We start from the raw sequence: 24,269 nt of genomic DNA on the forward strand, positions 1-24,269 counted from the left end.
GTGAATGGCTTAGATTAAAGATCCAGGATAATCCCAGAAGACTGAAGATAAATCATACTATCCACCTCCAGAGAAAGAACTGATATTGACTGAATATAGACATGCTATTTTTTACTTTCTTTCTTTCATTATTTTCTTTCATTCAAGTCTTCTGGTATAAAATGATTAATATGAAAATGTTTTACATAATAAGACATGTGTAACCCTATGTTAATTATATAGGATATTATATATGATTATATACTAATTATATAATACATAATTATAGCCTAAATCACCTTCAGGGAGGGACGGAGGAATAGAATTTGATATACAAAACTTTAGATTTTTTTAATTGGAAAAATAAGGAGGAACATGTTTTTGGGGAAAGGTGACATTCTTGACTTGGAAGATTTTAGATTTGCCATTTAATATATAGTAAATTTTGTAAGTAATGCTAATGTGACACTTGTATGTATCATCTTACAATAAATATATATATATATATATGTTTATGTTTTATCGTGCTCATTTGATACCATGCTACATTTGAAGAATTGCAATAGCATCATGGTAGCATAAGCAAACCAAATATGCAACCTTCCTAAAGCCTCCAGAAAGAAAGTATAGTATATGAAGCGTGTACCATGTAGTTTTCTACTCAAGGCAGCTGTCAAGTGGTCTCCTTAGAGTCTTTTTGGCACATAACTAGATACAGTTTTCAAAAGCCTAAACCCAAGGAGTGGGGAACCTGCAACCTTGAGGTCGCATGTGACCCTCTAGGTCCTCAAGTTTGGCCTTTTGACTGAATCCAAACTTCAGAGAACAAAGCCCCTTAATTTTAAAAGGATTTGTTCTGTAAAGCTTGGGCTCAGTCAGAAGGTTACATCCAAGGACCTAGAAGGCCTTACATGCCCTCAAATTTACAGGTTCCCCACCCCTGGTATAAACCATTCCTCCTGGGTACCAGAGAATACTCAGTGCACAAATGCCTGGCCTGTTGTCTTCGCTACCATGACGTTCATCTTGAAGCAGCAGAGCTGAATAGGTAAAGCCCACACTGACTTTTTTTTAATCCTAGCTAGGGCTTGGAAAAAATAGTACTTTTTTAAAAACTTCAACTCTGTGATTCCAGAACTCTCATAATTCAGCTGGAATCTGTTTAAACAATAACCCTCCAGATTTCCAGGACATATGTACTCAAAATAATGTAGTCCTATAATTTAATGTACATAGAAAAAAAATGAGAATGGAAGATTAGGTATTCCTACAAGAAATCTTCTGGTTTCACTTATGTCACAAACATTTTACCATCTTACTCTTTTAGATCTATGGGGGTGGCAAGTAAAGTTCTTGAACCATTGATTCCTACATGATAGGTATAGGGGTATATACCTGGGAACTGAGTTCTGGTTCTTAGATTATTAAAGAAGATCAAGAGAAGTGCAGTAAGAGAAGCAGTCTTCTACTTAGTTTGCCAGCCCAGAAAAAGGCCAAGTAACTGTCAGGCTGACCAGTTCCTGTCTCTTCCTAGTAGTGCTAATCACTACTAAGTAATCCTATGGGTGCCGTGGATTCAGGGTAATGCTGGTCATAGTCTGCTTTTATGGTTCTGTTCATTGACAGAGCCGGGATCATAGCCACATATGGGTTGCTATTTCAGTCAGTCCCATATAATCCAACTATGTTTGAAGCAATGGTTCACTTACCACCAAGAGATCTGAATCTCAAGGGAGATAGAAGGAAAGAGGCTTCTAGAAATTTAAATTAGCCTATAGATCTCCTCCATCTAACATATTGAATAATCTCTTACCTGCTGCATACCCATATATCTGAAGTGCTCTGCCAATCTCTTTCTCTGTCCTCTCTCTACCTGATTCCCTCCCTATCTGTGTCTGTGATTCTGTCTGCCATCTTGGGAATGGCTCCCAGATCAAATCTCTATGGTTCATTTTGTCTCCACCCAGAGTCTTTTTCTGGGAACCTTGGAATATAACTCAATTTTAAGTCTCCACAGATGTGAATAGAAAGAATACTCAATTCCCATGCAAGCCCTCAAAATAATAATAGATTACAAGTACAGGACAACCCTTGTTTCACCCTACAGAAAATGCAGATCAACATAAGGACCTCACAGTTATCCATATATAATCAATTTAGTTCCTTCCTCTCCTGAGTCTTACTTTCACCCCAGGGGGAAAAGTCCTCCAGATTCAAAACCGTAACTTTAGTAAAGGAAAGTTTGGAGTTGCTACAGGACAACTCTCTTATATTATACCAAATCCCAACTATCTCCCCAGGTATATATGCAGGTCTCTAGTTTTCTGCTATTGCTCCCATAACAATAACTAACATATATGCAGTGTTTCAAGATTTACAAAGTTCTTTATGTATATTGACTCATTTGGGCTTGGACCCTCCCCAAAAGAAAACAAACGGTGCTGCTAGTGAGGTAAACCCCTCTTCATTCAAAGTACACTTGCTAAATAACTCGCTGTAATAGCAGAGGACACATTCCAAAGTTTTACTTCTCCAAACTGAGTGTTAGTCCCTTATTGGTTCTTATTGGCATAACACACTTCCCTGCATGAAACTGGTGCTGCTAAGAAACTTTAGTTCTTTTTTTCTAAAAGGCTTAAACCTAGCATGCTCTAAGAATTTGGCATTTTCTAAGACATCCCCTCTTTTCTGTTGAGGAGATTGGGTCAGATGGCTCCATTCTCTCTGGGAGCCATGTTTTTGAGAGGTCTTTCTACTATTTTTTGTGGTAACCTACCAGGCCTTCCCAATGATACTATGTATACTTACAAAGTGCTTCTACCTCTATCTATCCAGCATTTCTTCATTCCTTATTTAAGGGTAGCAAAGTGTAGACACCATTTTTGATCTCATTTAAGGTCCCAATTTAACACTTTCCTGTCTCTTACTTACTCCTTAATTTCTGTACTTTTATCAACTGAGCCAAAAGGAAATAAATTTGTTCAGGAGTCTCCAAATCAATCCCTCCCACCCCGCAACTACACTTTTTGGCTGTTTTTCATGCTGTGATTCCATTTTAAACTATCTAGAGAATACAGATTTAGGTCATTAGTCTGAGTGCATGGGAAGTAAGAGTTTGCAGGGTGACCTGGGGGAAATTAATTTTATAACCTGAATAATTGTTATCCTTCATTTTATATTTAATGATCCCTTAGCCTACACAATAGTAACAGTTTGACTTAATCTGTACTGTGCAGAGAATTATAGCAAAGCTATAGAAGCATGTATTCATGGCCTTAGAGGCAGCTGAAATTAAATGGCACCCAAACTAAGTTGTACACATGTTACTTTCTTAATGTAGTGCATTAAATATTAGTGAATGTACTTAAAACCATTTTCTTGAGTTGCTTACTTTGTGCTAGAAATAATAGCTACTCCAAATTAATCCCAGGGAAAATCATTATAATCATTAAATTCTCTCTTTCTCCCTCTCCCTTCCTCTCCCTATCCCCCCATCTCTCTCTTCTCATTCATCTTCTGCTTACTGCTTCTGTAGTGCAGAACCATTAGGTTACTGAATGCCACTCACAATCTGGTTGTTACTGTTATAGGCTCAATTCGTTACAACATACTCTGTGAGTAATATGGTACGGGAAATTTTATAATGGAAATTAATAATTATATAGATAATATTTTGCTTTAATCACGGGAATTAGTAATATTGAGTGTGAACAACTTTTTAGAGAAAGATTGGGTTCCAAGTTCCTTATAGTTCATGCAAGGCAATATTATGCAAAGATCATACATACGTATGACAAATAAATGTGTATACATATACATTTATATACTCGCATATGTGTATATATGCACTCACACACACTTAATAGCATTGCCATCTACTCTGCCAAAATATTATTTATCTACATATATGTGTATATAAATTAATTAGAGGAGATAGCAATGCCAATAATAATTTTAAAGTAAAATATGGATGATTTAGCCATAATCAATAATTGACTGTGATATAACATTTATACTTTAAAAGGGGACTGGTATGATGCTTTAAAATGTTATCACTACTCCTATTTGCTAATATAGATTTCTTTTTACTGTATGTAGATGATTAATCAAGTAATTTGTCAGTTTAAATTGAAACATGAAGATAGAAATTGCAAACACTTGTATAATTCCTTTTGTGATATTAAAAATGTTTTCATGTATGATTCAGCATTCTGATGAAGAAAAAACATTTAAGTCAACTTTGGGAATTGTTTAAGTTTACTTCTGTAGATACTGAATTAGTATGAATAGTAGACTACTAAGTGGAAAACTGGATAGAATACTGAACCTGGAGTTAAGAATAACAAGAGATCAAATCCAACCTTAGATACTTATTATCTTTGTGATCTCAGGCAAGTCACTTAACTATTGTTTGCATACGTCCTCAGGTTGTTGTAGAATAAAATGAAATAATATTTGTAAAGTGCTTTGCAGTGCTATATAAAAGCTAACTGTTGTTTTTGATGCTGTTATTATAATAAAAAACAAACTGGAATAGTAGTTTAGAGTCTAAATTCTGGTCCTAGTTCCAACATTTACTAACAGTGTGATACTTGGAGAAGTCACTTGAAATCAGTTTCTGCCTTTGTAAAGTGCAGGAGTTGAACATTTTTTTCCAGCTCTACAATATTATCTTACTAAATTTATTTTACTACAGTCATGAAATCTGTGGCCATACATAGTCATTTGAAACTTTGAGCTATCCTCTTGAGTGTGCAGTAATTAAACTTTACCCGGGTAGACTCTGTAATTGGTTCATGTTAGGTCTAAATGAGCAGTAGAACAAGAACTCATGGTGGCAGGTTTTGATTTGGAATGATTTGCTGCCTTCCAGAATCAGTACATTATATTGAGAATTATGTGATCTGTGCCCTTTTCTAGCACTGGAGTCTTCAAGTTTTAAAGCATTCTGTTTATAGGGCCTAAGAACTGGAGGAAATCTGCCAAAGGTCACATCAGATTTATTTCTCTATAAACTTGTAGAAAGATTGGCATTTAGAAGGGGGGGGGCAATAAATCTGAGACTTGAGGAAGGTATGGTGCCATTGCAAGAGATAGAAAGCTAGCATTGAACTTAAACATTTTATCATAAATTATTCTTATGTTTTTGCTCACTTCACTCTGTATCAGTTAATTTGTATTTTCCTATCTTTTTGAAATCGTCTCTTTCCTCACTTCTTAATAGCATAGAAACAAAATAATCTTACTCAGCAGATCTATTGACTTAGAGAACCATTCGTCAGCTAATGGAAAACCCCTTAGTTTTTAGATTTTTTTTTGGGTTTTTGTTTGCCACAACCAAAAGAACTGTTACATATATATTTCCTACATAAAAGGCTTTTTTCTCTTGGATCTCTTTCTGATACAGCCCTAACAGTGCTATAATTCAGCCAGTTATTTTTAAGTAACTTTCTGTGTACAATTCCAAATTGCCAGTCAGAATGTCTATATCCATTCATAGGTCCACCAATTGTACATCATTGTGTTTGATGACGAATGAAATGATACCACGTGAAATAGAACAAGAACTGTAGCATCAGTATTACAAAATAAATCATTTGTCAGAAGTTTTATAAAATGGTGAGGAATGAAATAAGCAAAATCAGGAAAACAACTTACATAATAACAACAGTATAAAAACGAATAACTTTGAAGGTTTAAAGAAGTATAATATAATGACCATTCACAATGCCATTTGTTACAAAGAGATGACTGTTTAGGGTACAGAATGATGTAAATGCTATGCATATTTATGATAAGAAATTTGTTTTTCTTTTCTTTTTTCAAAGTAGTTAGCATTGGGAGCAAGAAAAATACATTTCTTATTTTTTAAAATAGGACTGCAGATTTGAAATATTAAATGCATTTTCAGATAAGGTTACTCTATTATTAATTTTGTTTTTTTTGTTATAAGATATTTCTCTTGAAGTGGGGATAATCTGTAAAAATTTGTAATATAAAAATAAAACATCAATAATCTTTAAAATTGAAACTTTTATCTACAAATTCATTTCTTATATATAAAGAATTCTTTATATACATTATATTAACATGTTACATTAATATAATATATATTCTATTAATATATTATATATAAGGTGTAAAATATATATAAAATTCATATTGCTGGCTTTTTCAACCATGTTAAAAGTTAATTTTAGTGTTTTAATCATATTATCCATAATTCTTAAACATTGTTCAATGACTGAAAGTTCATTCATAAGGAAGGAAATAACATTTGTATAGCATCTGCAATGTGGCAGACGTCTGCTAATTGAGCCTCTCAATGACCATGTGAAGTAGGTGCTATTTTTATCCCCATTTTATAACTTGGAGACTAAGACTGAGAGAATATAAGTGACTTGCCAAGGGTCATTCAGTCAGTGTCTGAGGTCAGATTTAAACTCAGGTCTTCCTGACTCCAGGTGCCAACACTCTGTTCAATGTGAGAGTAAAAATTTTTCCTCATAGGCTTTTATATCTCTACAGCTGCATTAAAATAATTTGTAATTTAGTCAAAAGAAATAGAGCTAATAATAGAAATAATCAGTCATTAGGAAAATGCAAGACTAAAGAAACTAAGCAATAAGAGTTGAGTATGAACACATATGCATATGTGTTTTACATGGACATATTCATATATACATTTAAATGATGCAATATTTCTTTTCATTTTTTTCACACACTGGCATGAAACATATATCATCTTAGATAATCAGTCACTAGTCTTATAGACTACTACTGTCATAATGTTTCTAATTTACTACTACCTTGAAATTTTCATTAAATTTCTACTTTCAGAAATACGAATTTCTGATTAAAAAGAAAGGTATATGCTGTTCTTTGGTAGTAGAGCATATCAAATTTTTATAAAAATACAAGGCTGAGTATGGCTTTCTTTCAGATTTCTTAAGAATCACACAATATAAACTGGGGTGAGGAGGGAGAGCAAAGAAAAGAGGAGGATGGATACTTAATAAATTGAGTTTTTAAAAATTTATTAACACACATCAATATTTATAAAATTTCTCATCCTATATTTAAGTATAATGTAGACCAATTTAAGAAAATCATCTTCCTAAAGTTATGTATATAAAATAATTTAATAGTGTAGTAGAAAAAGGTATTAGTTCTGATTTCAGAATACATGGCTTCAAATTCCTTGTCACCTATTTGTTATTTGTCTGATCTTATTCAAATTGCTTGTGTAGTAGATCAAATAGGTTTACAATTCTCATCACAACTAACATTCAAATTTGGGTATCTAGTTTGAGAAGCTACTCCAGGCTCAATATATTGTATTGTTCTGCATTGTATATAGCAGTAACAAAATATTATGTCCATAAACCTTTGGCATACTTTCCCATTTATGTGCAATATCTAATAATATTAAAGAATCCTCATGTGGCATAGTTTCAAATCCCCACTCATTTCTAATCACCTTTCTTTTCATATGTTTCAGCTTATCACTGTTCCTTCTGAAATGTTTCTTGGGGAGCTGGACATAGTTTCCCATTGGTGATTAGACAAGGGCATAACACAGTGGGACCCTCACACATAACTACTAAAATAGTATTAATTTTTTGGATGCTCTTTAATAAATACCCTTGATTTACATTAAACTGTAATTCCATGAAAACCTCCAGATATTTTTTCAAAGTGGAATGTTTCCTAGCCATATCTCCCTTATATTATTTGTGTAAAATTCATTTTGGCAGCCAATTTTAACATTTTATATTTTAAATTTATTAAAGAAGTTATTTTGACTTCAGTTTTTTAAAATACTTTTTTATATCTAGTGAATTATCTATCTCTCTAAACATCTTTCATCCAGTTTTGATAAGTATGTCAACTTATGCTTACATCTAAATCATAAATAAAAATATTGAAAAGAAGCAGATCAAGGATAGAACCCTGCATCATTCCCTGAAGACTTTCTTTATGGTTGACAGTGAATCGTTCATTAACATATCATTGGGTCTGGTTAGTAATTCAGCTCTACTTTCACTTGTCTATACAAATATCCATTCCAAATATTTCGAAAGCCTTTATCAAATGTCTTCAAAGTCTTTACTCTGTTGTTTAAGGCCCTGCACAACCTAAGCTTTAGTTCCAACGACTTCCCTTCACATATACCATGCCCAAGTCACACTAAACTTTTTGTGTCCTTTCCATTCTCCATGCTTTCACTCATGCTTCTTTCCTCCCACAGAGTTGGAAAACATTTTCCTGTTTCTTATTCTTGAAATAGTTCCTGTATTACAAAGTTAAGTTCAAATGTCACATGCCCTGATTTCCATGAAGCTAGTTGGCTGAGTGGAAAGAGTGTTATGCCGGGAGTCAGGAAGACCTAAGTCCAAATGGGACCTCAGATACTTTCTAGCTTCGCGGCTGGTCGAGACGCTTGTTTGCCTCAGTTTCCTCCTTGGACTGTAAAATGATCTGGAGAAGGAAATGGTGAACCACTGCAGTATCTTTGCCAAGGAAACGCTAAATGTGAAAGTGTGGGACATGACTGAAATGACTGGAAAACGAGTGATTTCCATAAGCTGTTAATAATCATTCTGTCATTAGAACTGATCACTCTTTGTTCCTCCCCTAGATAGATTTTATACTAATTTTTATTATTACTATTTGTGTCTATATTCTTCCTTTTTAACAGGTTATGTAAATTCTATAAAGGTGGGAACCATAGTGTCTTATCATCTTTGTATATCACTCATTATCTTGTGCAGAGTAAGCAGTTGAGATATTTTATTGGTTTATGAAACTGTTTATTTCAGTTTTATCATTTCACAGTACACTGTAAATGTCATCATTTTCTCCAGGAAAATCTCTTTCTGAAATACAACCTTACTGTTTTATGATAAAGCATAAATTAGAATAATGATAGGTACCAGACCTGGCCTTTCATTGAAATGGAGATCCCATGGATGAGGAAACTTTCTCTGCTAATGCAGATCTGTAACTTCACTGCAACTTAGACTCTTAGAGAGTCACCTAGACCAATGAGAGGGTAAGGGATTTGCCCAGGGTTATACAGCCAGTGGCTTCTTGAAATTATGATACACTGTCTCTGTTTTAAGGGAGAGAATATAGATATTCATTCAATCAACTGATAAATCAGCAAACATTTTTCAAGTGCCCACCCTGTGCCAGGGATTGTGTCAAGTACTGAAGAAACAGACATACAATTGAAACACTTTCTTTTCTTAAAGAGTTTCCATTCAAAAGGAGAGGCAACATATATATATATATATATATATATATATATATATATATATATATACTCACACATATGTGTGGATATGTTTATATGTATGTTTGTGTACAAACACAAATAGGCCTATACATGACATATATAAATCAAATACAAGGTGACCTTAGAAAGGAAGACTTTAGAAAAATGGTAGGGAGTCCTGAAAAGCGAAATCTAGTGAGAGAGAATTTCAGGATAGGAGATAGCCAGTGCCAAGGCCTAGAGATGAGAGATATGGAGCCTGGTATGTGAGAAATAGCAAGGAGGCCATTGTGGATAGATCACAGAGAAAATTAAGGCAAGTTAATTGTAAGTAGATTAGAAAGGTAAGAAGGGGCCAGATTTTGAAGAGCTTAAAATGCCAAAGAAATGGTTTTAAAAGGGCAAACATACTCAGCCACACAATTTCCATAATCTAATACTACTCTCTTGCTGACTTATACTGAATCAGCATTAAAAAACCATTTCTTGCATTAACCTTATATCCTTGTGAACTAAATTCACTGAAGAAATGAAGTGTTAGAGATCCATTTTGGAAACCATTTATATAGAGATCTAAAGGTGAGCAGCTGTACTGTAAGAAATAGATAAAACATTTCTTCTTATAATAATAATAAAGTACCTTTAAATATAAACCAAATGCCTTAGAGCCTTATGGTACTTAACAGGCAATATTCCATTTATTTTAGTCTGAAGTGGTAAAATTTTTATTTGCATCTAAGATGAACACCTTAATTCTCCATTTTTATTTAATTATGTTGGACTAAAAATCTATCCACAACACAACCATGCCATATATAAAATATATAAATATTCTCATGGATTATAGTGTCATTTTGGTAGGCTATATTAAGTATTACAGCATTATGGGATGTATTATAAAAATATATTCCCTCACTTCTAACAGAGAATAATTTGAAAATGTAAATCTTTTCTCAAAAGACAACTACTTATCTATAAACCATGTTAACACTGCTTTTGAATATCATCTTGGGAGATAATGTTAAATTCCATTGCTTAAAAAAAAACAAAATTTCATCAGCATTTATGTATCCTCTTATCTGGCACAGGGTGCATCTAGTCGATTTCCTAAAAAATGCTGCCTTGAATAGCCATTCAAAAACAACAACAATGACAACAACAATTATTGGCTAACCTTTCACTAATGAACATGTCTGAACTTAGCCAAGCACTTTATTTGATGAGAGAGCAACCTTGTAAACCAGTAGAGAGCCAGGTATGATTTACTTTTACTGAGGCAAATCATATAATTATTTATGTTAAGAATCTACTTACTGAAAAATTCTAACTTATTAACATTAATAGCAACAAAAAAATTGATGTTTGTCTAGGACCTTCTAGTCAGATCCCAAAACCTTGCCCTAAATCTGTTGCTATTGTCCTATAATTTTTATAATATGATTATTTTCTTTGGTTTAAGGAATAATCTCCTATTTTGTCCCTTGTTCAAATACAATGCTAGTTTGAAGAACTAATTCACATGGTTATCATAAACTAACTTAGCAGGTCTGATAGTTGGGACATGGATGAAAATGAAGAGCCCCGAAAGAGTAGGGGATAGGACAGGTACATTTTAGTAAGGGTTCATAAGACAGAAGTGTTTGTATCAATTGAATGTGTGCCGGTGCCTAGAGAGGATAGGTCTGCACTGGAGGACTGAATGTGTACAAGCTACAGATCTCAAGCAACTATGGGAGCAGTGTGTGGAAATCCAGGCTTTGGGAGGAGGCACAGAAAGGGAGGGTGGAGGAGAAAATACAGCTCCAAGTAGGAGAAGACTTTGAGATCAACTTTACCTACTTTGCATTCCACAGACTTGTTTATGGTTTGGTAGACTGATTCAAGAGCTATTCCCCAGTTAACAAGTGACTTAAGGGTATAAAAAAGTGGTTCCCAAGAAAATAAATCCTATTTTTAGCCATTCAGAAAAAAGGTTCAAAATAACTACTAATTAGAAAAAAAATACAAGTTAAAGCCATTCTGGGATTTCCGCCTTGTACCCATCAGGTTAGCAAAGATGACAAAAAAGGAAGGTGACAAATGTTGGAGGGGCTATGAGAAAATAAGTACATTAGGGCCCTGTTAATAGAAGGGAACAGCTATTCTGGAAAGCAACATGATTGGGAAATTGGCACACCCCTCCCTCCCAAATGTTAAGTACCTTAAGAGCATGGACTGTTTTGTTTTTCTCTTTGTATCCTCAGTTATCTTGCTATGACTAGCAGAAATATTCATTTAAGTGAATTCAGTTGAAGTGAATTGAACCCTTTTCCCAATGGTTTCAAGCCGACACAAGTCAACTCTTCATTGAATTAGTTCAGCATGCATGGCATTGCTCTTAAAACTAATATCATTAGCAGAGTGGTGACTGCTGCTGCGTTAGTTGGAGGGTGAGAGGTGCCAATGTGACACACATTGTACAGGTGCCTGTTCCTCCCACTCTACCTTTCCTCTGTTCTAAGACGATTCATCTTTCTTACATAATTACTTTTTCTGAGCTGTCTGTGGCTTTGGTTAATTTTGCTTATGGCACATCTCCAACCATATCCAATAAAATTTTGCATGACCCTGAGCACATATAAGGTGTTGCCAAGTGACACAAGCATGTGAAGATGTTGAAGGCAGTCTTTTAAATATACAGTCCATATGTAACAAGGAGAATCAGATACCCCCCTCTCTCTTTTTTACTATTGCATACTCAGCAATGTCTAAACGTTATAAAGTATATGATAAGTATTTAAGGTCTCAGCTCTACCATCTCCATCAAGTAGGTAGTTATTTGTTGTAACTTCCTAGGATGGAATTTAATTACTTCTCTGAGCCTAGATTGCCTTATCTATAAGACTGGGATAAAAGGAACTGGTGTACATCCCTCACAGTGTTGTTGTTGTTGATGATGATGATCTTTGGGGAGTGGGGCTCAAATAAGATAATGTGTACAGAATTCTTAGCAGTCTGTAAGGCACTGTTTGAAATACCTTCTCTTCTTCCTTCTAATTCTGTGCACTTCTTTTTCTCCTTTCCTTCTCCACATCCTTTCGCTCTACCTCCTCTTCCTCTTGTTCTCTTCCTCCTTCTGCTATAATATTGCCATACCTTCCTTCTTAAGAGGGTTAGAATCATTATGTCACACGTACTAAGATGGGATTTCACCAGCACTAGAAAACTAAATTTATAAATTAAGTGCAATACTGACCTAGTACAAAGTAGATCATTTTAATCCTACAGTTAAGAGTAAAATGTCCAACTAAAGGATTCATTTGGTATTAATTATTGTTATAAGCTGAGAAAAATACCTGCCAATATAATTCAGTTTGCTTACTTTTCCTATTTTCCCACTATTGCAAAATGAAGAGTGTGAGGAATAGATGCCATGTTGACTTAGCATTGAATCAAGTTGTATATCCTAGTAGGAGAAGGAAATATAGTTTATTATAGATATAAATAATATAAAAGTAAACAAAACTCTTTTTGAGACTGGAAAAAAAACATGTACTTTGGTCATGTAAATAGTCTAACTTGTCTTAACTGTGCATTACTTACTGATTTTACAAATAGATCTCATTAGGAAAGTCTACTTTGTAATGGTACTTTACTTCATAATCTTTCTCTAATTGTTGGGCTTAAGCTTTTCATTTGTTGTTAAAATCTTATATCAGAAAATCAATAAAACACATATTAAAAGGAGTGATCCATGGACCAGAGAATTCTGTTCTAAGCAAGATATAGCAATTTCAGGAAAATTCTCACACAGCAGGTTAGCCTTTTAAAAATCCTTTGTGTTTGCTAAATGTGTTGCACATTAACTTTTAGTACACAAGACATCCTATCAGAAGAGGATGAATGAGAGGCATTATTATTATTATTATTATTTTGCAGATACGGAAAGTAAGAACTGAAGCCAAAATTAGAGCATTTGTTTCCCAGTCCTCTGCTGAATCCATTGAACTGCTCTGCCTCCTAGCAGTAGAATGCCCACAGGTGATGTATGGTAAATTACACATAACTAATTGCACTTCTATTAGTCATGTACACAACAAGCCATATAATATTTTACACATACTGCAGGCACTTAATAAATGTTTTTTGATTGATTGATCTTTGATGGTTTTATAGAAATATTTTATATTTGTTGATGCAAGGGCATTTTTCATTTATCTGATTACCCTGTGATTATACTCCTACTGATCCTTACAGGAACTAATTTTGGACCCAACATCAGGAAGAACTAAGTTCAAGTATGGCATCATACACTAGTTGTGTGACTCTGGACCAATAATTTAAACTATATCTGTCTCAGTTTCTCCATTTTTGAAATGGGAATAATATGGTGTGTACTTTCCAGAGTTGTTGTGTGAAGCAAATGATCAATGAGATAATATTTGTATAGTATCTCATAAACTTCAATGAACCATATAAGTGCTAGTATGGTTATTATTAATCTATATGATTCATACATTTAGGTTATTATAAAAGTCCTACTCCGATATCTGCACATTTTAGAAATGACACTGATTTCTTGAAGTTCATGTCTTATTTAGAGAGGTTCTTTATTATGTTTGGTCCTCAGGTCATTAATTTTTTGATAATAATTCATGAAGATTGCCTCGAACTATTGAAGTAATTAACAGAAGAAAAATGTTGGGATATTTTTTTTTATGAAAACAACAATAACAACATTATTTCTGCAACTTAACCTACATAGCATGAGATTTATAGTTATTTATGATTATAATCAAACCTGGGTCAACATAGTGATGACAAGGGTAAGAGATAAAATTAATGTAGTAAAATGAATGAGGGCATAAATCATGTGGTGGGATATAGTGTATAAATCATAATGGCTTTCATAACTGAAGCCATATGAAGTATAAACTAAAAGAAGCTGGAAGATATGTGATTTCAGTGTATAAAAAATCTGTGTCTTTTTAAAACTTGTTATTTATTATGCTTTACTTATCAAAGGAAAAAAATAAACAGGCATTTGTGTTTACCCTTGTTTTAGGCTATTCTATATGGTGTGGGCAGGGGGACTAGAAACAACTTCAAAGTCATCATTTCACTTAATTCATAGTGAAAAATTGTTATATGCTCCGTTGGTGTCTTTGCAGCATTTGCATCAATGGGAACTCTTAGCTTATAGATTTGCATCCTTTTTAAAGAACTGTTTTTAACATTTATTTTTTAAAACTTTTAGTTCCAAATTCTCTTCCTCCTCCTTGTTCATCTCCTACCCATTAAGAAGGTAATCTGTACAATATCAATTATACATGTGAAATAATGCAAAACTTCTTTCCATATTTGCCATGTTCCAAAAAATGTAAGAAAAATTAAGAAAGAGAAAAAAAGTATACTTCAGTCTGCATTCATAGTTCATCAGTTCTTTCTTTGACGGTAGACACCATTTTTCCATCATGGATCCTTTGTAATTGTCTTGGATCATTTTCTTGATCAGGGTCACTGTGTCTTTCACAGTTGATCAATGTTATAATATTACTATTACAGTATACAATGTTCTCCTAGTTCTGCTTCCTTCATTTTTAATGAGTTCATATACATTTTCACAGGTTTGTCTGAAACCATTCTGCTCATCATTTCTTATAACATGGTAGTATTCCAATACAATCACATATCCCAACTTATACTACCACAAAAAAAGGCTTCTGTAAACATTTTTGTACAAGCAGATCTTTTTTCCATTTTCTTTGATGTCTTTGGGAAATAGAGTTAGTAGTTGTATTGCTTGGTCAAAGGGTATGTTTGATAGCCCTTTGAGCATAGTTTCAAATTGCTCCTAGAATGATTGGACCTGTTTATAACCCAAACAATAGAGCATTAATGTTTCTATTTTTCCATATCCCCTCCAGCATTTGTCATTGTCCTTTTCTTTCATGTTAGTCAATCTGAAAGGCATGAGGTGGTTCCTCAGAGTTATTTTGATTTGCTGATTTAGAGCATTTCTATGTGACTATAGATAGCTTTGATTTCTTCGTTGGAAAACTTCCTGTTCATATCCTTTCACAATTTATCATTTGGTGGAATGGTTTTTATTTTTATAACTTTGCCTCAGTTGTCTATATATTTGAGAAATGAAGCCTTTACCAGATAATCTTGCTGTAAAAATGTCCACCAGTTTCTTTCCTTCTAATGTTGGCTGCATTAGTTTTGTTTGTGTATTTTTTTTTCAAAATTTGATATAAGCTAAATAATTAATTTTACCTCCCTTGATCCTTTCAATCTCCTATTTGGTCATAAAATTCTTCCCTTATCCATAGTTATGACAGATGAAATTTTCCATGCTTTCCTAAAATGCTTAGGATATCATCTTTTATGCCTAAATTATGTACCCATTTTGATCTTATATTGGCATATGGTTTGAGATGTTGATCTGGGAGTATTTTCTGTCAAACTACCAGCAATTTTTGTCAAATGGTGAATTCTTGCCAAAAAGATTGGAACTTTGAGTTTATCAAACAATAGGCTACTATTGTAATTTACTATAGTGTATTGTTTATCTAGTCTATTCCACTGAAGACTTTATTTATTAGCCAGTACCAGATGGTTTTGATGATTACTGCTTTATAATACACCTTGAAATCTGGTAACACTAGGATGCCTTCCATCACATTTTTTTCCCATTGATTCCCTTAATATTCTTGACCTTTTGTCTTCCAGATTAATGTTTTTTTTCTATATCTATAAAATAAGTCTTTGGAAGTTTAATTGGCATGACACTGAATGAGTAAATAAATTTAGGGAAAACTGTCATTTTTGTTATATTGACTCAGCTTAACTATGATAAATTAAAATTTCTCCAGTTGTTATGGTATATCTTTGTGCAAAATGTTTTGCAATTTTGTTCATGTAGTTCCTGGGTTTGTTTTGGCATTTAGACTTCCAAGTATTGTATAATGTCTGCAGCTATTTTAAATGAAATTTCTCCTTCTATCTCTTCATGTTGTGTTTTGTTTGTAATACACGGAAATGCTGGAGATTTATTTAGTGTGGATTTTTTTTTGTTATTTGTAAGGTCAATTATGCTTATAGTTTTGCTAGTATTGGACTAGCCCTGCATTCCTGGTATAAATCCCATCTGGTCATAATGTATAATCTTTGTGATATATTGCTAGAATCTACATTTTAACATTTTATTTAAAATTTTTCATCAACATGCATTAGAGAAATAGGCCTGTTTGTTTTTTTTCTATTTTTACTCTCCCTGGCTTAGGTATCAAACTCATATTTGTGTCATAAAAGGAGTTTTGTAAGGCTCGTTTATCCATTTTTTTTCAAATAGTTTATTTAGTATTGGGATTAATTGTTCCTTAAATGTTTGATATAATTCACCTGTAAATCTATGTGGTCCTAGCAATTTTTTCTTAGGAAACTGATTGATGACTTATTCAGTTTCTGTTTCTAAGAAAGGGTTATTTAAGTATTCTATTTCCTCTTCTGATAATCTGGGCAAACTGAAAGTTTATTCCCATTTAATTTTCTCCAGAAGTTTATCTTTTCTAATGTTTCTAAAATTCTATTCATCTCCTTACCCTCTTTCTTGTTTTATGTGTAAATATATCTAGTTCTAAGAAGGGAAAGATGAGGTCCTCCACTAGGATAGTTTTACTATCTGTTTCCTCCTTTAATCACTTAAGTTTTCCTTTAAGAATTTGGATGTTTGGGGGTGGCTAGGTGGCACAGTGAGTAAGAGCGCTGGGATGGAGTCAGGTAAGACCCAGGATCAGTTCCGGCCTCAGATACTTAATACCCACACAAAAAAGAACTGGCCGTGTAACCTTGGGCAAGTTACATAACCCCAATTGCTTTAACAAAAAAAAAAAAGGATTTGGATGTTTGCTATTTTGAGCATATATTTTTAGTACTGACATTACTTCATTATCTATGGTAACTTTTAATAAGATGTAGTGTATCTGCTTATATATTTTAACTAATCAAAATCCTATTTTTGCTTTTATCGGGGGTCATAATTGCATTCTGTATCTTTTTATTTTTTTAATTTTCCCCTATCATTCTTATTTGATTTTTAAAATATTTTTTTTAAGTATTCCACGAATTCTTGTCGGATTTTTCTACAATTCACTTTTTTTTTTCCTTTGGGGCTTTGTTATTAACTGTTTTGACATTGCTGCCTCTTGAGTTTGTGTCTTGATCTTCCAGGTCACCATAGTAGCTTTTTATGATCAGGTTTTTGTTTTTTGTAATTTCTTGCTTATTTTCCCTGCCTATTTCTTGACTTTAGACATTAAGTTAAAGTTGGGCTCTATTTCCAGTATTGAGAGAGAACAGAGGTGCACAGGTGTGGGGGACTCTGTCCCATGTTTCAGGATTTTTCAAGTTGCTGTTTCAGAGCTAGTTCTGGGGTTTGAAAGTTTTTGGTGTTGCCAAGGAGACATGATTCATGGAGAGGTGTGGTCACCACTCTTCTGGTCTGTGCTATGGTCCTTTCGCAAGAAGGACCCTTGATCAACTTGTAGCTGCGAGCACTAACTGCCGATCCGCAGGGTCCCTGCTCCTTTGTGACCAAAAAGCATTCCTCTCTGCTCTGAAATTAAATAATAGATTTACCAAGTAGAGCACAGTCTTACACCCATTGCTAGATTAGAGGTCACTTGTAATCTCTTTCTAATCAGTAGCCAGATCCCCTTATCATATCTGACTTGAGAACTACTGAAGTTGTGGGTGCTACTGTTGCCACTTTAAAGACCCACAGCTGGTTTGCTGCTAGATGGACTCCAGGGTAGCCCCCACACACGCATCACAAATCTCTCGTTCTGACCTCCTAAATTGTCTTCAGATGGAAAAAATCTCTCAACCCAGCCTTATTTTGGTTCTGCTACTCCAGAATTCAATCTGAAGTGTTATTTTAAAGTTGTTTGGAAGGAAAACTTGGGACAACTTGGCTGGAGTCCTTCATTTTCTCTGTGTTTTATAAGTTACTTGCAGGAAGATACTTGTTTTTGTGTCCATATTCTCTGTGGCTAGCCCAGTGCCTTTTAGGTAGTAAGCACTTGATGAATACTTGGTGTATGAATATCTTTGAAGGGGAGTTGAGTACAAGGGATTTTATAGAGAGAACATATCCATCTGATATTGATCAAGGTTGGAGTTGCATCATAAAGAACCTTGATTAAAAAATTAAGGAATTTGGACTTTAGAGAAAGGTCAACCATTGGAAATTTGGGGGCCAAGAAATCAAATTAGCTCTGCTCTAAGAAGTTTAGTCTTATGCTCATATATAGGATATTTTGGAGGTAGAAGAGACAGAAAGGAGGGGTTAAATGTAAACTCCTTGAGGGCAAACACTATTTTACATAGTTCTTTTTCTTAACTGTTGGTGCCTGGAACATAATAGAAATTTAGAAATAATAGTTTAATGAATTAATTGATGGTCAGGGAGACATTAATATACATTGCCGGCAATAACAATAGTAACTAGAGTGGTGGCAGTGAAAATCAAAAACAATAGAGTGTTTTTATCGTGAAATTTTTCAAGCAGAATCAAGCGGATTGGGTGATTTATTGGACAAGAGGGTCAAGCAAAAGGAGGAATAAAAAATGATCAAGCTTTCCAGATTGAGTGATTGGGAGCATAAGCATTTGCTTCAGTGATGCCTAGTATTTGTCATACCAGTGGGCATCACCATGTCACCTGGGAGGAAAATTTTCATATGAATGGGAATTATGACTAGAGAGGCTTTCAGCGAATGAATAGTCATAGGAAATGGCCTTAACATGGCATAATATAAGTCATTTAGTTCATTTACTGATTTGATGGGAAACTCTTTTCTGTGATGTTTTGCAAAAAATTCAATGATAATTCTCTTGGAAACAAAGCCTTCTGCTTAGTAATTGGAGGTAAAAGTACCTCATTTTCTTGTCTTATCATTTTATGTTATTTCATAAATCTTTCTTGTAGTTCATATGAGCCAACAAAGTACTATGAACATGCTTCAGTAGGTTCAAAGTTTCAGATATGAAAGGAAGCAATTTGAAACATTTAAAAAAAAAACTTGATTTTGGGAAATTATGTTAGAAGATTGATCAGGCTCTCTGATATATTCTGATTAATAAAAGTATTGGTACTCATGTCACTTTTCAAATATGGTGTCTGAGAATACTTATTTTTTTCCATTTCAACTTTGATTTTACTAAAACAAAAATAAAAGCTAACATTTATATAATACTTGCTATGTCCTAGACTGTGCTATACACTTTAGAATTATGTTATTTGATCCTTCCAACAGCCCTGGAAGGTAGGTGGTATTATTATCCCCATTTTTCAGATGAGGAAACTGAGGCAAAAAAAGAAATTAAATGACTTTTCCAGGGTCATATAGCTAGTAAGTGTCTAAGCCTTAGGCACTTAGACTCTAAGGCCAGATTTGTCTCAGGCCTTCCTGGCTCAAGGTTCAGCAAATTGTGCCACCTAGCTGCCACTAAAATAATTCAGAATGACTAAGTTTTAAGAAGTCATGTCTGTCCCTTGTGGTGCTGGTATTATCTGTCTCCCTTTTCAACTGAAAGTAATTCAGAGTGTAGAGAAATTTAATTATAAGTACATGTAACATAGAGGAGATACTGTCAAGAGACTCTGAAAACTTGGGACCTAAGTGGGAAAATGAAGCAGATAGAATTAAAAAAAAATTTACATAGGAATAAAAATTAAATATACAGTCACAGATATATAGCCCTAAATACACGTACGTTTTATAACCTAAGTTTTGGTTGTCACCAATCTTTCTTATTAATTATTTTGTGTTCGTTCTGGCAAAAGCATCCACCAAAATTTTCAGAAAATCTCACCAGTTTCCAGTTCAGAATATTGACAAAACTCTATTTTGTTTATAGGCATTCTGGCTTCAATCTATTGAACTATCTTCATTTTTTTTCAAAAGAAAAGAAAAATATGAAGCCACACAAATTCTGAAACCAGTAAATGGCAGGAATTTAAACTCTCCAATGACTTGAGATCTTTCAGCATATTAATCTAAGATTCTCTTCTAATGATTTAACAATTGCACTCATTTCAACAAATATTAAATGAATGGTCAGTAACAAGCATTTATTAGGTACTTACTATGTGCCATATACTGGGATAAGCTCTATGGATACAAAGTAAAAAAAAATCCTGCTAATCTAAAGATCATATTCCAAATGGGGAAGACAACATACAAGTAACTACATAGATAAAGGATATGTACAGTGTATATAGAAGGTAATGGGGAGAAGGGGAAAGACATCAACAAAAGATGGGATATGAGCTGAGTTATTAAGGAAGATAGGGGAACTAAAGGACTCAGATATGGAAAGAGAATGTTTTAGATGTAGAGACAGTCAATAAAGTACGGAGTTAAGACATGGAATGATATATACATGTTTGTGTCTAATGGTAGGCATCTCTAGGGCAGCAGTGAAGGGAAGAAAAAAGAAAAAAAGAAATTTATGTCATAACTGTATTATATATTTAAAAGGAGTAATAGATTTGCACCTAATAGATTTGCAGTTTCATGTGCGTACATTTAAATACTTGTTTTATTCTATAAATTAAAATATATGAAAATGTAAAAAGAGAGATGGGTATTAGAGTATGTGAAGCATAAGAAGTTTGGAAAGGAGAATGAACTGAAGGAGCTAGGTTTTGAAGGGCTTTAAAAACCAAATAGAGGATTTAATACTCGATCCTAGAGGTAATAAGGAGCCACTAGAGTTTGCTATGGCCACTGCTACTCTTTAGAAAACTCACTTTGGCAGCTTAGTGAAGGATATGCTGGAGTGGGGGAAAATGAGGTAACAGTAGTTCAGGTGAGAGGTGATAAGCTAAGGTGTCTGTGTGAGTGGAGAGAAAGGTACATATGTGAAAGATATTATGAGAGTATGTTTAAAGCACTGTGTTAAGTTCTGAGGATATAAAGGAAAAACCAAAGTAGTCCCTGTCCCCAGGGAGCTAATATTCAAATGAAATAATATTTGTTTAAAAACATCACTTAGCTCAGTATCTGGTACCTGTTAGGCACTATAGAAATGCTTATTCCCTTCTCCCTTCTGGGGAATAGAACATATGTAAAAAAGAACTAAAGATCATTTTAGAAGGGAAAGAACAGTTCCAACTGGGAACATCAGGAAAGGCTTCCTTTAGGACATGGCACAGGAACTGTGTCACAGGTTCTATAGACTTGAACCAGGATGAATGGTGTCTTGTACAAAAATAGAGAAGGTTAGAGGATAGTCAGGTTTAGACATGCTTGCTTTGAGATGGTAATGACACATTCAAGTGAACTTATTTCAAAAGGAGGGACTAGATTTTAGGAGAGGGATTAGTTTTTGATGTAAACTCAGAGACATCTGCCTAGAAAAATAATTGAATTCATAGGAGCAAATCATATCATCAAGAAAGACTACAGAATGAAAAGAAGAGACTGAGAGCAGAGCTTTGAAAGACACTCATGGGTGAGGGTCAGGAGATAAATGATGGCTCAGCATCACATAAGGCACACAGGGTCACATACAAGTCACCAACTCCCATCAGAGATGAAGCTATGTTTTCAACAGCTCCCATAGTATTCATTTCCTAGGGACCTTCCTGAACTTTCCTCTCTTTTTTGCTTTTTTTTGTTTTGCTTTTTGGAGGGGAGAGGGCAGGGCCATTAGGGTTAAGTGACTTGCCCAAGGTCACATGGCTAGTAAGTGTTAATTGTCCAAGGGTTGGATTTGAACTCAGGTCCTTCTGACTCCAAGGCCAGTGCTATATTCACTCTACCACCTAACTGCCCCCGGCCTGAACTTTTTATAAGATTGTTTTAGGAGAAGATATCAGAATCATGAATCCTTGCTTAATTAAATCACTACTAAAGAGAGTTAGTTAACTTTGTGTATGTGTTATTTAACTTTTAGAGATCCGGGGAAAATGAAGTAGTTTCCTGTTGTAATTATTGTCATTCATTCATTCATTCATTCATTCATTCATTCACCCAGCAAAGATAAATACATACATTATGCCAAACACAACGTTAGGCATTGGTTACTTAAGGACCAAAAATTTACACAGCAAAAAATAAAGCAAAAAGAAAGACCTGTCCTTCAAAGAGTTTACCTTTTAATTACAATGTAATTTGAATCAGAAAAGAGTAGTTTTTGAAGGCTACATAGAAAAGTAATATCAAGATCAAGATTAATGAAGTTTAGGGAACATATTAACTTCCAGCTTACTACATTTGACAGAGTGAAGGCCAAAATGACTTAATTGATTCTCTCAAGGTGGCTGCCTCCACTGTGACCCTGATTAAACAACATACAATTAGTCCAAAAACCATCCTAATTCTCCTTAGAAGATAGGTGCTGCTATTCTTTATGTAAGCGCTATTTTATGTTGTTCTTCATGACCCATATACCATTATTCTACTCCATCCCTGAGTTGTTCATCCTAGATTCAGCAACACCAGCACTAGATTCAGCCCTTCATCTTCAGGGCACTGTAACTGCTCCTCTCAGCCTCTTATAAAATGCCTCAGTATTCAGTTCTCTCGACTTCATCTCAAGTATAGACTGAAAAGTAAAAAAACAAAACAAAACAAAAACAAAACCCTCTCAAACCGGTGTTATAAGCAGCATTGGAAAACTATAAGATATGATATTAATTTGACACTGCCCTTTCCCACAGATTAGAAAATGCCTTGGTATGTCTGCAGGTCCAGGGAAATAGAAGTTTTCTGAGAAGTTGCCCCAGCGGGAGACAGTGTGCCATCTTTCTGTTAATAGGAGTTCTATCAACCTGAAAGTCTAGGGTCTATTCAGTTTTTCTCCCTTATGATTATTTTTACTTCCCTGGAGAGTCCTAGGTCTGAATTTAAAAATAACTTGAGAAAGTTTGAGTAGGGACAGGGAAAAATAAATGATTCATGCCCAGCAGCAAATAATATTCATTACAGGTACTTATTTTATTCATTATTTCTTTGTTTGTGTTTTCCCAACAAAGACTGTTAATTTCAAATATCTTTTTTAAAGTTGCAAATGATAAGGTTGAATTGTAATTTGGAAAATAAAATATAGAACAAAGAAGCATTAGTTTGAAAAAATCTCTCAAGTAACATTTTGGTTTAAGTATGTAAGGGTAGGGGTTCTTATATTACAATGTATTAGCCCAAAGCAAACCATCAAAAATGTTAAGAAATCTGTTCATTTCCAACCATGAAAATAATTTGAGGACTCACTAAATAAATTAAAATAATGGATAGAAAAATATATTATTTTGTTGGCACATTTTCAAACAAAAGGATTAGTGACACTCATTCAAATACAAAAGAATTCATCAGTCTTTGATTTCAATAGGAATTCATGTTTGGCCTTTTCTCAAGTCTAACTCCATCTACTCTAGATTTCGTTAACTTAAAGGGACACACATTCTCTCACAATTTAGGAGTGACATATTGATATTTGGCTTAAAAGAAAATTCTAAAAAGCATGAAGAATGCTAGGAATTTGTTATTTCATCATTTTTATTTTTGTGTTTGGTTCTAAATTTAATGAAACATATTATATTAATATTTAAATATGTTATTACCAGGAGAGTTAAAAAAAATTCCAGGTACTCTTCAAAATTTTATACATACTTCCATTAAGATAAGTTGTTTACCTCCAGCATGAATGTTATCCATTCACATTTGTAGGACCCAGTTGCTCCATACCTTCTCAGGCTATACAACTTTTCATTCAATACAATGAAAGTCCACATTCATATACCAAAATGGTTTTATAATCTCAGTGATTTCATTTTCCCATATCTTCCTATATGGTGCGATTTTGGTTTGTGTCTATCTATGTATATTCTTTAGAAGATGTATCCAACATACTATAAATCTTCCCATATTTTGTTCACTATTTTAGGAATCCTGATATAACACCTAGGATATTCATCTGTTAGTCCTCTTTTTTGTTATAACATTGGCACATCTGCTAA

At 33.9% G+C, this 24,269-nt stretch overlaps 1 protein-coding gene across 1 annotated transcript in view; it reads left to right on the forward strand.

The window, feature by feature from the left end:
• Positions 1 to 24,269, forward strand: part of RALYL (RALY RNA binding protein like) — an 823,485-nt gene that overhangs the window by 190,414 nt on the left and 608,802 nt on the right. Inside the window, exon 3 of the mRNA XM_069100197.1 lies at positions 13,178 to 13,279. Within this exon, the coding sequence (XP_068956298.1) occupies positions 13,270 to 13,279 (10 nt within the window). The 5' untranslated portion in view covers positions 13,178 to 13,269. The remainder of the gene's footprint in view (positions 1 to 13,177; positions 13,280 to 24,269) is intronic.

This window comes from Petaurus breviceps, unplaced genomic scaffold (assembly GCF_028583685.1).
Source record: "Petaurus breviceps papuanus isolate PSGF00001 unplaced genomic scaffold, PetGlider_PUasm1.0 38, whole genome shotgun sequence".
NCBI lineage: Eukaryota > Metazoa > Chordata > Mammalia > Diprotodontia > Petauridae > Petaurus > Petaurus breviceps.